Raw genomic sequence first — 16,350 nt, 5'->3', positions numbered from 1 at the left:
TCAAATAGTTCAAGCATTAAATTTGTTTTTGCTCAAAGAAAAGAATCTCTTGGCCTAGTCACTCTTTGAGGGTTTCTTGCTCCCTCTCAGTGGAGGAGAAAACACTTATCAGTAGTGCGGTGGGTGGAGTGGGAGGAGGCTGGCTGGTGAAAGGTGTACAGAGAATATGCTGATACAGGTGTACAGACTTGACTGCAGTGGACACAACAGTTGACAGTCTGACAGGAAAGGAGGACAAAGGGAGGACCCAAAAGTACAGAGAACTGGGACCGTTTAGAGTAGAGATAAATATCATGGTCTCAGCGGGCAGCTGTTCAACAGTGAGAAAGTGATGTTCGTTACTACAATCCCCATCCCCCATGACATAATCCAGACATGTATGATTAAAAAAGTTCTCTGTTTAAGACATAGATATAAGTGAATAATATAAATTAAAAGACTTATATTGAATATGAACAAAGCAATTCAGTTTTGGTACAAAAGAAAGTGAAGCTCACTTATCCAGGAAACTCATTTATATGAAAAACTTCACTCTCTGATAATACATAAATAGATTACAAAGACTTGCCGGAGTTCTTTGGTTTACACATAATTTCAATTTTCAACACAAGCACATAACCACAGTAACACAATAAAAATTTATGAACTTATTTTAAGTCGGTATCTGAGAACTTAATTACAGTTCACAAACATTCCAGCAAAACATAATTAATGTAGTTAGAGATTATAATAGTTTAAAAAGCCAACAATCGAACCTTTACTGTCAATGAAGATATATCCATCAAAACGATCTCTAAAAAGAAGGATGTCATCAGGATTTCTAAAATTAATGTATGCTCTTGAGTAGAGATGAGGATAAAGACTGAAATAAAAGATAACAGTGAAAACTGTTAGCAAAAAAATGCAAGGCTTCTTTAATTTTGATTTTCTTTTCCTTTTCTAGATGCAACAAACTATTTCAAATAAAACCTTTATGCCAAAGAATCACTTCTCTTTTAATTACAATAATCTGGGTATTCTTTAGCAAAAAAAACAAAAAAACAAAAATAAACAAAACATTACCCGAGATCTTTTTAATAACTTGGGAAAGACACTTAAGGTCAGTTTCTCTATTACACAAAACCAGGGTTAAAATAATGGTCTTCCGAGGTTGAAAATCACAGGCAAAGTTATTTAAAGGTTTTCCTTAGTACACACGATGATGTAATACAACCTAATCATGATTCATTCACAGTTGAAAACGTTGTATTTACAAGATATTCTTCACTGATGACCACTTTTACGTATGTTAAAGGGATATTAATTGTAGCACATGGTATGGGGACTATAGAAGAACTAACTCTTTCTCCTTGATCTCACAACTACCAATTTCCTTCATAGGCAGGAACTTTCAACCCCATTTCACAGACATGAACACTGAGGCCCAGAGAAATTCAGTATGTGCAAAAGGTGCAGCTAGTTAAAGATAGGACTATGATTCAACCTGAGTCGCTCTGAGTCCGGTGCCTGTCCTTTAATGGTACCAGTTTTCTTAAAGGTTAGTCATTTGAAAATCATCTATTTTTTTAAAACCAAATCTATATTTACCTATGATATTTTTCTTTGAATGGACTGGCATTTTTAACTTAAATGTATTTATTCAGAAGGAAAGTTTATATGGCTACCATAACAAACTCATGGCACTCATGACACTGAAGATAAAAAGGATAATAATGATAATAAAGGTAATAATAAAAACAGTGAAAAATCACAAAATTCTAGCTGAACTATCACCCGTTGAAGGTCTAACATGAGGTCTGCTCTTTCATTGTTAATAAAAAGAAAATCTAGAAGTGTGAAAGTGTTGTCAGAGCCACCTTACTACCAAGATGTAAAAGAGAATCAAAAAAGATATAACCTGGCAGGTGTGAGGTGGGGACAGGGGTCTCAGTGATTTAAGGGAGCACAAGTCGGTTTCTGGGGGCTGGAATATTGTTTCTGTCTCTGGTGTTTGTTCTCTTTAGACTATGGTGGTGCTAGTAGAATGTAATGATCTGCCTACTTGGAAACAATTTGCAGAAATAAAGGTCTGCACTGATTTCTGAGTACATGTAGGAAAGAAGACGGAAATAAACATAGCTTTCATCATCTATAATAATCTTAATCTCTCACCAAGTGACAAGACCTCCCAGCTTCTTAATGTTGGTAAGCAGCTTCTCACCTGAAATCGGCAGTAAAGAACTCAAAGTAATCATGTGCCGGCAGTGGGTGTAGCTGCTCTTCCAGCTGCTCCTTGGTGAGGCTGGGAGGAAGCCGCCGGATGACCACCTGTAGAAAGGACTCTGGGTGGGTTTTGTTTCACTATCATTGCCTCAATAATTTGAATGTCACCTGTGTTTTGGTTCAGAAGGAGATCTCAACCAGGAGTCCAGCAGAAACACACATTTTAAAGCTAAGAAATACATGCATGGAGAACATGGCTGTCAAAAGGGTAATGAGGGCTGACTAATCTAAACGGAATCAGTAAGGTCAGAAAAAGGGGTGCATAAAGCAGCTCCTTTTCAGGAAACCAGACAACTCTTGGCATGACGCTTACTGTCCATGCCCGAGTTGAAAAATAAAACCTCCGCCTACATTCTCCCTGCACGCAGAGCAACAGCAACTCTAACAGCCCGGCGGTGCACCGGTTCTTCCTGCCAAGGGACCTCCGCCTGCGATGCGCACTTGTCGCCCCTGCCCGCAGTATCCTCCCGCCGCCCTCCCTGGACAGGACCGGACCCTCGCCGAGCCGCCCCCTCGCATCGCCCGGGCCGAGGACAGAGCCTCCCCGTGGCCCAGCATCTCAGCGTGGCAGCCCCAATCGGAAACAACACAGGCTGAACGCACTCTTCTTCCTCCTTCCATATCAGAAAAGGCCGCGTTTGGCGGAACGGGAAACGGTTCCAGCTGCACGTCGTCCCCGCCTCCCCCAACCGCTGTCCGCGGTGCTAAAGCGGCTGGCCCAGCCCGGACCCGCGCTCCCAGAACACGCCGCGCGTGGCATCACCTCCTCCCACCACTCCAAACCCTGAGCCCGCCCCATCTTCGCTCAGACCATCCCTCTTCTCGCGAGGTTTGCCTGCCCAACCCCGTTCCCGCAGCCCCTCGCCTCCGCCCACCCACCTTTCTTAGCCCCATCCCTCGAGACCACCCCAACCATTGGCCCCACCCCCGCCACGCTGAAGAGCATCCCTCTTCTCCTCGCGAGGTTTGCAGGGACGCCCTCGCCTCTCCTGTTGAAGACCCTCCTCCTCTCGCGAGGCTTATCTGTCCCGCCCCTTCCCCACCTTGCTCAGGACCGTTTTCTTCTCCTCGCGATGTTTGCAAGTGCCGTCCCCGCAAACGAAAAACGAGGCTGGTGGCGCCTCGGGTTCTCGCCGCGGCGACTCCCGGCGGAACTGGACTTCCACGGCCGACGGCTTCTCCCTCCCGCTCGGGCCCCGCGCAGCAACGGCAGCCCCTGGGCCTCCGGCCCCCTCCTTCTCTGAGCGCATCTCGCACCCGCCGCGGAGCCGCCTCTGCCTCCTTCTCAGGGCGAAACCTCGCGAGAACTGGGACGACACCGCCCCTTCTCCCTCCCCCCGCTCCCCCGACCCATGATGCTCCACGTCCAGCATGGCATCCTTCTGTCCCAGGGGACTCAACCTGGTAGTGCCGCGGGACGTAAAGCCGAGGTGGGCCCTGGCAGCCCGGGTGGGTCTGGGACGGCAAGGGGTCGAAAGGCCTCTCCCAGTAGCCAGTCGGCGGGAAATTAGGGACCAGAGCACGTTTGGCTAAGTGTTCCTGAGAATTACATACACGTGCTTCACATTTTACAGCTATTTTATTTTCCAAGGAAATCTGAACCTTTCTTAAGAGAACAGCACTTAAGAAGAATGGAGGGGTTGGCAAACACCACAAATGGCTTCCCCATACGGAGGAGAATAAATGCGCCGCAGTTGGAAGCAGAAAGTGGCCGGCTCAGAAAGAGGGTTTATTCATCTCTGAGCCCCGCATTCTAGGGGCGAGTGCCTTGCTCAGACCCAGGGCACCCACAAAACGGGGCCTGAAGGATTTGCAGCAATGTTTACACAACTGTTCGAAGCTATTAATGGGACAGCAACCAAGCCAGGTTCTCGTTCATATATTTTTCTTTTATGAACTTAAGAGGCAGTAGCACTTCAGATTAGAATGTATAGAAGGTCTTCAGTTTTGTTTTGATGTTTATTTTTGAGAGAGGGAGACAGAGCACGAGTGGAGGAGGGGCAGAGAGAGAGGCAGACACAGAATCCAAAGCAGGCTCCAGGTTCTGAGCTGTCAGCACAGAGCCCAACGCGGGGCTTGAACCCACAAACCTCGAGATCGTGACCTGAGCTGAAGTGGATGCTTAGTTGACTGAGCCAACTAAGGTGCCCCATCAGGTCTTCAATTTTAAATGCCACGTTTTTTCATATTTTCTCCTATTTTTTAATTACCTTGGCTGTATTTGTCATTCATAGCATCTTTCTCCCGAGAACTTCCGAGTACAAACAGAGATGAAGGGAGTCACTGTCAGATACTGGAGGTAAGTCCAGGCCTACTTCTAGTGCTTTATCCTTAAACTACTCGCTACCAATGAACACACTGGGAATGTGACTTTTAAATGAGCCAAGACTCAAAAAGCAGTTCCAAAGCAGTTTTCTAAAACCCCATGAAGGGGGCAAGGAGCAGTTGTCAATATTTCATAAATCTAAAGGAATCCTATTAGAAACACACCTATGATAAGGTTGCCCACCCTGGCTCCACGGTTTCTTTTTTTTTTTTTGGTCTCAAATCAACTCCGTACAGGCAGTTTAGGTATGCTGATCAAAAGCTCTGATGGTATAACCTGTGATAAAAAGAAGGAAAATATGGTTGCCACCTAAAATCGTTTAATACAGGGGCGCCTGGGTGGCTCAGTCGGTTAGGAGTCCGACTTTGGCTCAGGTCTTGATCTGCCGGTTTGTGAGTTCGAGCCCTGTGTTGGGCTCTGTGCCGACAGCTTGGAGCCTGGAGCCTGCTTTGGATTCTGTGCCTCCTCCTCTCTCTTCCCCTCCCCAACTTGTGCTCTGTCTCTATCAAAAGTAAATAAATGTCAAAAAAATTAAAAAATAAAATCTTTTAATACAAAAGACGGAAAGGAGGTAGATGCAGAAGGGGCTGATGTTGAAAAACGTGAAACCCATTCATTTGAAAAATTGGAATGTTTCAGCAGTCTTTACAGAGCACATATTTGGACTTTTAAAAAACTGCTCTCAATCTATTTGCAGGTCTTTACTTTTCTAATTTCTTGATATTATTCAGACTAACCAACTGAAAAACTGGCATTACTGGAGCCATTTTAAAATCGAGTCTGAGTGGCCAGTGGAGAGAAACCGCCATACTCACCTTTGAACTGGGCCAAAACCTTTGCACTGGGTAAAACGGCAGTTGTTTTAAGCAACTGTTTGAAAAGTCAGCAGAACAGACATCCGGATCACAAGTCTGGTGGTTGTGGACTTTCTGAAGACAGAATCAGCACTCAGTCAGTATATAACCCAGAGTAGCCTAGCCTGTTAAAACACCCATAGAAAAAAAATTTCTCCCTTAAATCATGTCATTTGTTTTCCTCATGAAAACCACCTTGCTTTCCTGAATCTGTGCTCCCGACACTGCAACTCTTTGGTCCCAAATAAATACTCATTTGCCTCTCATTGTGGCTCTTTATTTTCAGGTTGACACAGTCATCTAAGTATCTTTTGCTCTTTGGTGAGGTTTTTAAATTGAGATAAGGATTCTAAACCTCATACCACAAACCTACTCACATCTATACTAGGCCAAAAAGCAAAATTGTCAAATGGAGAAAAGAACTGTCTTCAGAAAGGGAGTTCTCATTAGGCCCAAGTCATGTGCAACGCTTTGTGGTATTCCTGTGTCCATACTGTGCCCCCGTAGTGAAGCCACGGTTTATGCTATGGCTTCGGCCTGGAATGCCCTATCCTGAAGGACGTTCCTGAAGTCTTTCTCATCCCAACCCAACATCTTCCCAGCCAAAGTGATTCAAGATCCCCAGAAATTCAAGCATACCTCCATTTACTAGTTACTACATTGTTTCAATGCTGAATATTCCCTAACAACCTAGAACTGTGCCTTCACTTAGGCAGGAACTATGTCTTTATCCAACTCTGTGCCCAGTCCAGGCCTGTAGCTGGCACCTACAGGCACTCACATGTTTGCTGTATGTGTACTGCAATCTGGACAGCAAAATGCCCAAATGTTTTTTTTTTCCCCTAGCCAATGGCCACCATGGTCAATTTTTAAAGACTCCTCAGATTCTTTACTTCCTGTTATTAACAAATAAGGTTCTCAGAAATGGTTTCCCAAAAATGACAGAATTTTAGAATTCAGGTATGACTATGAAATTATTCTGTAAATTAAAAAATCTTATAGTACAAATTTCAAGATACAGTGAATGAAATACACTTGCAAAATAGCTTAAGATTTTATATGAAAAAATAAGTACATCACAAAGTCTAGATTCCTACATACTGCCAAGCCTGTTATATATGTTTTCTTTTACATTGTTTTACATACACAACTACAGACAATAAAAGAAAATAATCTCCAAATGTCAGAGTGAATAAAGTAGGTAACTTTGCTTCGCCACACATGAATGTGATCCTGGGGTGAATGCTTGTCACAGGAAAGGCTACATTTTACTTGGGAGCACATCTAATTGGTAAATGGCACTGGTTTAAAGCAGCAGGTGATCATAACACTCCCATATCCCTTTGAAAATGACAGCATGATCACTTTAAAGTTGGCAAGAAGGATGCCTTTTTAGTAAACCATGCATCGTTATGAGAGTAAAATATTGGGTGGTATAGAAAACTACTTGACAGTACAATTACACATTACCTTTCTTTGATACTCTCTGAAGCCTAAACATTGGTACTAGACTGCTGACCTGAAAAACAGCTTGGATTTTGCCTTTCATTTCTTAAAGCACTGTCAATATGGTAATGAGGCTCATTTATCAGGAGTTTGCTTTTTCGGAAACTTAAAAAAACATACCATGTGATCAATGAAGAAATTACAGGAAGAAATACTTTATCTGGAAGGCAAAATAAACTTGAAAAAAGTATTAATACCTATATTTTTATCTATTTTAAAAATTACTATTTTAAGTTCAGTCATTTGATTTTCCAGCCCCAGCTAAAGAGGGGAGGCATAACAATAGGCACATGTGATCCTGATAGAGAAGAGATAAAAAAGCCATTAAAAAGAAAGATGAAAACTCAGAACCACACTATTTGAGTCTGAAGAGCAGCAGGTAACTCACGACCTAAGTGCATTACTGCACTAAACTGACATTCGCTGTCATAAGCTGAAACACACAATAGCTAGGATGCTGGGCCTTGGAAGCATCTATAGCTGCACTCAAATTCCTCAAATGTACAAAGTCTTATTTTTTTCAATGTTAATTTTTGAGACAGAGCACGAATGGGGGAGGGGCAGAGAGAGGGGGAGAGAGAGAACAGAATCCCAAGCAGGCTCCAGGCTCTGAGCTGTCAGCACAGCCTGATGCAGGGCTCAAACCCACAAACTGTGAGACCATGACCTGAGTGGAAGTTGGACGCTTACCCGACTGAGCCCCCCAGGCAACTTACTTTAAAGACCTCCTGGAGTTAGACCTCAGGAAATGAGAGCCATTATTTTTTTTTTTTTTTTTTTTTTGCCTTAGCTTCTTAAGGAATATGGAATACATGTTAGATTAAGATAAAAAGTTGATGTTTAAGGAACCATTTCAGGTGCCAGGAAAATTCATTTCTGTACAATACTTTGTTAATGCTCTGAACGAATGTCTCAGAAACCACAAAAACATAGGATAATATACCTGGTGAAGTCAGGATGCAGGCTTGCAAGGGTTACAACAAATGAAACATATAACCCTATCCCTTTATTATATGACATATTTAAAGCTTTAAAAGAGAAACACTGTCAACCAAAAATTTTTCTGGCTAAACCATTCCTCAAGAAGGAAGGAGAAATTAAGACATCCCCAACAAACAGAGGTTAAGGGAGTTTATCACTGGTAGACTAGTACAAGTGCCCTTTTAAGAAATCCCAAAGGGAGCCCTTCAAGCTGAAATGAAAGAAAGCTACACAATAATTTGGAATCATATCAAGAAATAACAATAGTAATGATAACTACATAGGTAAATATAAAAGCCAGTATTAGTGTACTTTTGGTTTTTGGTTTCTAACTCCTTTTTTCTTATATGATTTAAAAAGCAAATGAATAAAATAGTATTTATAAATCAATGTTAATGGGAACAATGAAAAAAGATGTAATCTGTGGTAATAAGAAAGGGAGGGAGGTGTATAACAACAGTGTATGTATGCTACTAAAACTAAATTGGAATCATTCAAATTAGGTTGTTATAAATTTAAGTCAGATATTGTAATCCCCAGAGTAGCCATGAGGAAAAAAAACAAAAAGTCCCAGAATAGTAGAGTATCAAAATGGCACATCACACACACAAAATCAACTATAAGATAAGGAGGGAACAAAAAATATGTAACACTTACAGAAACAAATAGCTGTATGGCAGCTCAAGACAAATTCCTTATCAGTAACTACTTCAAATGTAAATGATCAAACCCTCCAATTAAAAACCAGAATGGACAAAAAAATATGATCCATTAGTATGCTGTCTATAGGAAACCTGCTTTAGACACAAAAGGGTGAAAGTAAAAGGATGGAAAAAATTACTCCATGTAAATAGTAATGGAGAGAGCTGGGCTGGCAAACTGTTATGAGACAAAAAGGACATTATATATTGATAAAAGGGTCAAAAGTTATAACAAGTATAAATATATATGCATCCAATAAGAGAGCCCCAAAATACATGAAGCAAGGATTGGCAGAACTAAGGGAGAAATAGACTTCTATAATAATAGTTTCAGACGTCAACACCTTATTTTCAATAATGGAATAAGTAGGCAGAAGATCAATGAGGAAATAGAAGACTTGAAAAACACCATAAACCAATTAGACCTAACAGACTTACACAGACCACTCCACCCAACAAAAGCAGAGAATACAATCTTCTCCAGTGAACAGGGTATATTCTCTAGGAAGGACCATAAATTACGCCACAAGAAAAGTCTTAAACACTTAGACTGAAATCACACAAAATATTCTTTCCAACTACAATGGAATAAAACTAGAAATCCTAAGACAGGAAAAACTGGAAAACTCACAAATATGTGGTAAATTAAACAACACACTCTTAAACAACCAATGAGTCAAAGAAGAAATCACAAGGAAAATTAGCTAATACCTTAGCACAAATGAAAACAAGAACACAGTGTAACACTTAGGGGCTGCAGCAAAAACAGTGCTCAGAGGGAAATTTATAGCTGTAAATGACTGTGTTAAAAAAAATCTTATTTCAATAATAAAACTCTACACCTTAAGGAAATAGAAAAAGAATAGCAAACTAAACCCAAAGCTAGCAGAAGGAAGGAATAATAAATATTTGAGTGGAAATGAAATATAAACTAGAAAAACAACAGAGGAAGTCAACAAGATCAAAAGTTGGCTTTTTGAAAAGAGCTACAAAGTTGTCAAACCTTTAACCAGATTGAGGGGGGGGAAAAAGACTCACATTACTAAAATCATAAAATGGAAGAGGAGAAATTATTACAGACTTTACAGAAATAAAAAAGATTGTAACAGGATACCATGCACCGTGGTTAACCAACAAAGTGAACAACCTGGGTGGACAATTCTTGGAAACATACAAACTACCAAAACTGACTCAAGAGGAAACAGCTATTAGCAAGTAAAGACATTGAATCAGTAATCAAAAACCTCCCAACATGGAAAGGCCCAGGACCAAAAGCCTTCACTGTTAAAGAATTAACATTAGTTCTTCTCAAAAACCTGAAGAGGAGAGAATACTACTTCACTCATTTTATGAGGCCAGCAGTACCCCAACACCAAAGCCAGACAAAGGCACTACAAGAGGACTACAGACCAATAAATATCTCTTATAAGCATATATGTAAACTCAACAAAAAATTAAATCAAATTCAACATTCTATTAAAAGGATCATACAATGTGACCAAGCAGGATTTATCTCAGGATTGCAAGGGTAGTCCAACACACAAAAATCAATCAACGTAGGAGGCACCTGTATGGCTCAGTCAGTCAAGCATGACTCTTGATTTGGGCTCAGATCATGATCTCATGGTTCATGGGTTCAAGTCCTGTATCGGGCTCAATGCTGATGGTGTGGAGCCTGCTTGGGATTCTGTCTCACTCACTGCCTCTCCCCTGCTCGCTTGCTCGCTCTCTCTCTCTCTAAAATAAACACTTTTTTTTTTTTTACAAATTTAAAAAAATCAATGTAAACTATCACATTAATATAATGAAGGAAAAAACCTTCAAGACGTTATATAAGTGAACCAGAGATGTGGCCCTTGTATATTGAAGCCTATGTTGTTTACTTATCCACAGCAGACGGGGTTGGTTAGCTCAAGCCCAACAATGCCAAGTCCAATTTTTACACATATCATTGTTTTAAATATAGCTTAAACAAGCGTATCTTTAGCCATCTAGAGCCTGCCTGTTTTGCATACTGGGCAAATCTACACGCAGCATCTGCAACCTGTACATAAGACACACCCTGGGACTATGAAGGACCACACAGCCACTGCGCTTCAGTCTTCTCTAACCTCCTCTTCCTGCCACACTGCTACCACATCACCCCCAAAGAGCCGCTCAAATACACTTGCCCAAATAAAATATGCTACTGCCACCTTATGGTCATGTTTTTCCCTCAACAGCCCTGAAATCCTAGAACTCATTACCCCTCATCATCACATTCATCCACCTAAAAAAAAAAAAAAAAAAAAAAGCATTTGACAAAATTTGCAACCTTTCTTGATGAAACAACTAAGCACTCAATAGAGTAGGAATAGAAGGGAACTCCTCCAAAACTGTGAAGGGCATCGATGAGAACCTACAATAGCATTACCCTTGATGGTGAAAGACTGAAGCCTTGGATCAAGCCTGTCCTACGATCAAGGACAGGACAAGGATGCCTGCTTCTCACGTCTATTCAATGTAATACTGGAGTTCGAGCCAGAGAAGTTATGCAAGTGGGAAGAAATAAATACAATCCAAATTCAAAAAAAGAAGTAAAACTATCTCTATTTGCAGATGACATGATCCTGTTACGTAGAAAGCTCTACATGTACACATACATACATGCATGCACAAACTGTTAAAGCTAATAAATACATTCAGGATACTAAGTCAACACACAAAAAAACAGTTGTTTCTCTATACACTAGGAATGAACAATCAAAAAAAGGAAACTAAGAGAACAATTCCATTTATAATAGCATCCAAAAAAATAATAAAATACTTGGGAATAAATTTAACCAAAGAGGTAAAAGACTTGCACAATGAAAACTACAAGCACTGCTGGAAGAAATCAAGATGACACAATTAAATGGAAAGACAGTTTTTGTTTATGGATTAGATGATATAATATTAAGACGACACACAAATTCAATGAAATCTCTCTGAAAATCCCAATGCCATCTTTTTTCAGAAATGGGGAAAAAAACACAAACATTTAAATTCATATGGTAATTCGAGGAAGCCACAACAGCCAAAACAATCTTGAAAAAGAAAAAGTTGGAGGATTCACACACCCTAATTTCAAAGCCTACTTATAAAGCTATAGTAATCAAAACAGTGTGGAACTAGCCTAAGGATACACATATGGACCAATGGAATAGAATCCAGAGCCCAGAAATAAACTCTCATCTTTGTCATCAATTAAGTTTTTTTTTTTTTAAGTTTATTTATTTTGAGAGAGAGAGAGAGAGAGCAAGCCGAAAGGAGAGAGAATCGCATGCAGGCTCAATGCTGTCAGCACAGAGCCTGACATGGGGCTCGAACTCACAAACCGTGAGATCAAGACCTGAGTCAAAACCAAGAGTTGGACATTTATTTAACCAACTGAGCCACCCAGATATGCCTACCATCATCTGATTTTTGACACGAATGCCAATACTATTCAATGGGGAAAAGACAGTCTCTTTAAGAAATGGTGCTGGGAAAACTGAATATCCACACACCAAAGAATGAAGTTGAACACAGCTTACAACATTTAGACAAATTAATTCAAAATGGATCAAAAACCTAAAACCTAAATCTTCTAATCTTAGAAGAAAACTTTAGTGAAAATCTGCATAACCTTGGATTTGGCAATGGTTTTGTAAATATGACACCAAAAACACCATAAACAAAAGAAACCATAAATTGGACTTCATTCAATTAAATATTTGTATATCAAAGGACACTATCAAGAGAGTGAAAAGACAACTCACAGAATGGGAGAAGATATGTGCAAATCACATATCTGACAAGGATTTAATATTCAAAACCAATACAGGACTCCTATAGCTCAACAACAAAAAGAAACAGCTCAATTTAAAAGTGGGCATAAGGGGGCACCTGGGTGGCTCAGTCAGTTAACCATCTGACTCTTGATTTCAGCTCAGATCATGATTCCACAGTTTGACTTCAAGCCCCACATTGGGCTCTGTGCTGAGTGTGGATTCTGCTTTGGATTCTGTGTCTCTCTCTCTGCCCCTCCCCTGCTTGTGTTCTCTCTTTCTCAAAAATAAACTTACACACACACACACACACACACACACACAAGTGGCCATAAGATCTGAATAGACAGTTTTGCAAAACAGACATACAAATGGCCAGGAAATTCAGGATAAGATGCTCAATATCACTAGTTATTAGGGAAACACAAATGAAACAGCTACTTCCCACTGGAGTGGACTGTAACAACAAAAAATAAAAGTCCCGGTGAGGGTGCAGAGGAATTGGAACCTCATGCTCTGGGGGCGGGAATGTAAAATGGGCAGTTGCTGTAGAAAGTTGCCCAGTTCCTCAAAAAGTTAAGCACTGAATGGGGCCCCTGGGTGGCTCAGTCAGTTAAGCATCCGACTTCGGCTCAGGTCATGATCTCACAGTTTGTGAGTTTGAGCCCCATATCAGGCTCTGTGCTGACAGCTCAGAGCCTGGAGCTGCTTTGGATTCTGTGTCTCCTCTCTCTGCCCCTCCCCTGCTTGCACTCTGTTTCTCTCTCTCTCTCAAAAATAAATATTTAAAAAAATGTAAAAATAAAAAGCACTGGATTATCACATGAGCCAATTCCCCTCCTAGGCAAATACCCAAAGAAACAGAAAACAGGGACTCAGATGTTTACACACGCATGCTCACAGCATTATTCACAATAGCCAAGAGATGGAAATAACTCATATCCATCCATAAATCAATGTGATGTACATTATGGAATATTATTGAGCCATAAAAGGAATAAAGTTCTGGTAAAAGCTGCAACAGGAATGAACCTTAAAAATATGCTTGATAGGGGCATCTAGTAAGTATCCGACTTTGGCTCAAGTCATGATCTCAGGTTTTGTGAGTTCAAGCCCCACATCAGGTTCTCTGCTGTCAGCACACAGCCTGTTTTCAGATCCTCTGTCCCCTTTGCTCTCTGCCCCTCCCCAGCTTGTATGCTCTCTCTCAAAAATAAATACTTTTATTAAAAAAATATGCTAGGGGGGCGCCTGGGTGGCTCAATCGGTTAAGCGTCCGACTTCAGCTCAGGTCACGATCTCGTGGTCCGTGAGTTTGAGCCCCGCGTCAGGCTCTGGGCTGATGGCTCAGAGCCTGGAGCCTGCTTCCGATTCTGTGTCTCCCTCTCTCTCTGCCCCTCCCCCGTTCATGCTCTGTCTCTGTCTCAAAAATAAATAAACATTAAAAAAAATATGCTAGGTAAAGTCATACACGAAAGGACAAATATTGTGTGATTCCACTTACATGGTCTAGAATAAGCAAATTCAGACATAAAGTAGATTAGAGGTTACCAAAGGCTGGGGGGAGGACATGTGTGGAGTTCCTGCCCAAATGGGTACAAAACTTATTTGCAAGAATGAAAAAAACCTGGAAATAAGTACCACTGAAATGTACACTTGAAATTGGTTAAAATGGCTACCTACCCATATCTATACCCACACATGCACATAATTTCTTAGAGCACTAGGTTACAGAAAAATGGAAAAGAAAGCACAAGTTCCCACATGCTCCCCACCACACCTGTATCCGCACCTTGCACTGCGACATTTGTATCAATAGTGATGCATTATTAACTAAAGCCCATAGTTCATGTTATGTGTATTTTACCAGAACAAAGAATCACAACAAAAATGGATGGGGTTATATCACAGGGACACAGGAGCCAGGCTCAAGGAGGTCCCAATGGCCAAAGTTGAAATAATGAAGCCCTGGGGCGCCTGGGTGGCTTGGTCGGTTGAGCGTCTGACTTCGGCTCAGGTCATGATCTCGCAGTCCGTGAGTTCGGGCCCCGCGTCGGGCTCTGTGCTGACCGCTCAGAGCCTGGAGCCTGTTTCGGATTCTGTGTCTCCCTCTATCTCTGCCCCTCCCCTGTTCATGCTCTGTCTCTCTCTGTCTCAAAAATAAATAAACGTTAAAAAAAAATAAATTAAAAAAAAAAAAAAAGAAATGAATCCCTAATATAATATTGTGTAGGATTATAACTTAAAATACAAAGTATGTATACATATACATATGTATACATATTCATTTTTGATAATACTTAACTAATGGCTGAATAAATGGGAGAAGACACGAATTTTTGTTACAGAAGACTTCCAAATATGTGCAGATAGACCCCCCTCCAGATGGTGGAGCCCTTGGTCCTAAAAACAAACAAACAAACAAAAACAAAAACAACCTTGGTCCTATTGAGGATAGGCTGAACTTCATGATTTGCTTCTAAATCACACATTACAGGCAGGGAAAAACAGTAACTTTACAGTGGAAAAACTTGGTAGACATCATTGTAACCACGTGGTCAAGATTAACACCATCCGTGATAAGTCATGTTATATTATATACCCTCTGACATGTGATGAGAAAGATACTTCATTCCCATCTGTGTACTTTTTCCCCAAAACAAATAACCCTAGTCCAGTATGAGAAATACATCAAACTCCAACTGAGGGACATTCTACAAGACATCTGACCAGTCTTCCTCAAATCCCTGTAGGTCACAGAAGTCTGACACATGGTCACAGCCAAGGGGAGCCCAAGGAGATGTGACAGCTAAGTGCAGTGTGGCCCCTGGATAAGATGCAGGGCAGGAAGAGGACATTAATGGGAAAATGGTGAAATCCAAATAAAGCTCAGAGTTCCATTACTTGTAGCGTACCAATGTGCGCTTCTTTGTCATGACAAAGGTTTCACAGTCACATAAGATGAGAACAGGGAGAAACCGTCTGGGGGTCCTATGGGAGCTCTCTGTGCAGTCTCTGAAGCTTTTTCATAAGACTAAAATTATTCTGAAAATGAAAGTTTATTGAAAAAGGAAAAACAGACATAATACACAATTTACCTCTTTATTCCTCTACCTATAATTGTTTTGTAGGGTCAGAAAACACCTGTTGCAAAGGTGTGCAGTCCAGTCTCTTTTGGCAGGCCCCCATTCCTAAATGTAGAGGTGCAGTCTGGATTCGTGTTAAGAAATGGGAAATTCTGAAGACAAGACAAGGGTGTGAGGAAACCCCAACCTCCCCCAAGGCAAAATGGAATGGAGATCTGTCTGCAATCAACTACTGTGGTCTGACATAGATGTCTCTAACATCATGTCACTTTCGTTCATTTCAATTTCAAAGGTTTCTTCCAAGGAAGGTCTGGGATCTGGAGTTTTCCTTGAGGTTTCCAGTGGTGCAAGCCCCGTTTCTTCTGCAGTTTGTTTTTCTACTTCAAATTCCCTGAAATCCCACGGAGGTGAAATAATGTTTTTTAGTGTCTTCATTGTATGCACATCAAAGTCATAACATTTTAATTTGTCTTTAATGTCTGCTCCTAAAAGGGAATACCACAAGGAGAATAAAATAAGAAACCCTGTCATTATCTATCATTTCCATCATCATGTATGTAGCACCACCTCCAACGTTTAGGGCCAATGGTACTTTTTTATTTCTTAATGTTTATTTTTATTTTTGAGGGGGAGAGAGAGAGAGAGAGAGAGAGAGAGAGAGAGAGAGAGAGAACACAAGCAGGGGAGGGGTACACACAAGGAGACAGAACCCAAAGCAGGTTCCAGGCTCTGAGCTGTCAGCACAGAGCCCAATGAGGGGCTGGAACCCACAAACTGCAAGACCATGACCTGAGCGGAAGCCATCGGATGCTCAACGGACTGAGCCACCCAGGCACCCCTAAGTCC

The 16,350-nt window shown here is 41.1% G+C and overlaps 2 protein-coding genes and 1 long non-coding RNA gene across 7 annotated transcripts in view; 1 reads left to right on the top strand and 2 right to left on the bottom strand.

Annotated features, from left to right (window-relative positions):
* The window catches only part of UPF3A (UPF3A regulator of nonsense mediated mRNA decay), a 31,686-nt gene extending 26,162 nt beyond the window's left edge, over window positions 1–5,524 (bottom strand). The window contains exons 1-3 of one of the 3 annotated variants that reach the window (XM_049647302.1): window positions 5,404–5,524; window positions 2,201–2,307; window positions 756–862 (exon numbers count right to left, since the gene is read on the bottom strand). Coding sequence is in view for 2 of the 3 variants with exons in the window: in XM_049647299.1 (XP_049503256.1) it covers window positions 756–862; window positions 2,201–2,307; window positions 3,306–3,512 (421 nt within the window). In the remaining variant the exon portion in view is untranslated. Of the gene's footprint in view, window positions 1–755; window positions 863–2,200; window positions 2,308–2,865; window positions 3,057–3,305; window positions 3,528–5,403 lie in introns of those variants that run through there. The other 2 variants (XM_049647299.1, XM_049647300.1) reach the window with 2 other exon arrangements.
* On the top strand, window positions 3,543–5,708 carry LOC125933996 (uncharacterized). Of its 2 annotated transcripts, none has more exons than XR_007461178.1 (2): window positions 3,543–4,561; window positions 5,320–5,708. It is a non-coding gene; the product is annotated as an uncharacterized LOC125933996 (long non-coding RNA). The 2 variants fall into 2 exon arrangements; XR_007461179.1 differs by having other exon boundaries at window positions 5,286–5,708.
* A 9,798-nt stretch (window positions 5,709–15,506) lies between these two features.
* CDC16 (cell division cycle 16) overlaps window positions 15,507–16,350 on the bottom strand; it is a 33,634-nt gene continuing 32,790 nt past the window's right edge. For both annotated transcript variants that reach the window (XM_049647298.1, XM_049647297.1), the window contains one exon: window positions 15,507–15,989. In XM_049647298.1, coding sequence (XP_049503255.1) covers window positions 15,730–15,989 — 260 coding nt within the window. In that variant the 3' untranslated portion in view covers window positions 15,507–15,729. The remainder of the gene's footprint in view (window positions 15,990–16,350) is intronic.

The sequence above is a fragment of the Panthera uncia genome (genome assembly GCF_023721935.1).
Source record: "Panthera uncia isolate 11264 chromosome A1 unlocalized genomic scaffold, Puncia_PCG_1.0 HiC_scaffold_16, whole genome shotgun sequence".
NCBI classification, from domain to species: domain Eukaryota; kingdom Metazoa; phylum Chordata; class Mammalia; order Carnivora; family Felidae; genus Panthera; species Panthera uncia.
Note: the sequence above shows the minus strand (reverse complement) of the source record. Positions and strands in the feature narration are given on the sequence as shown.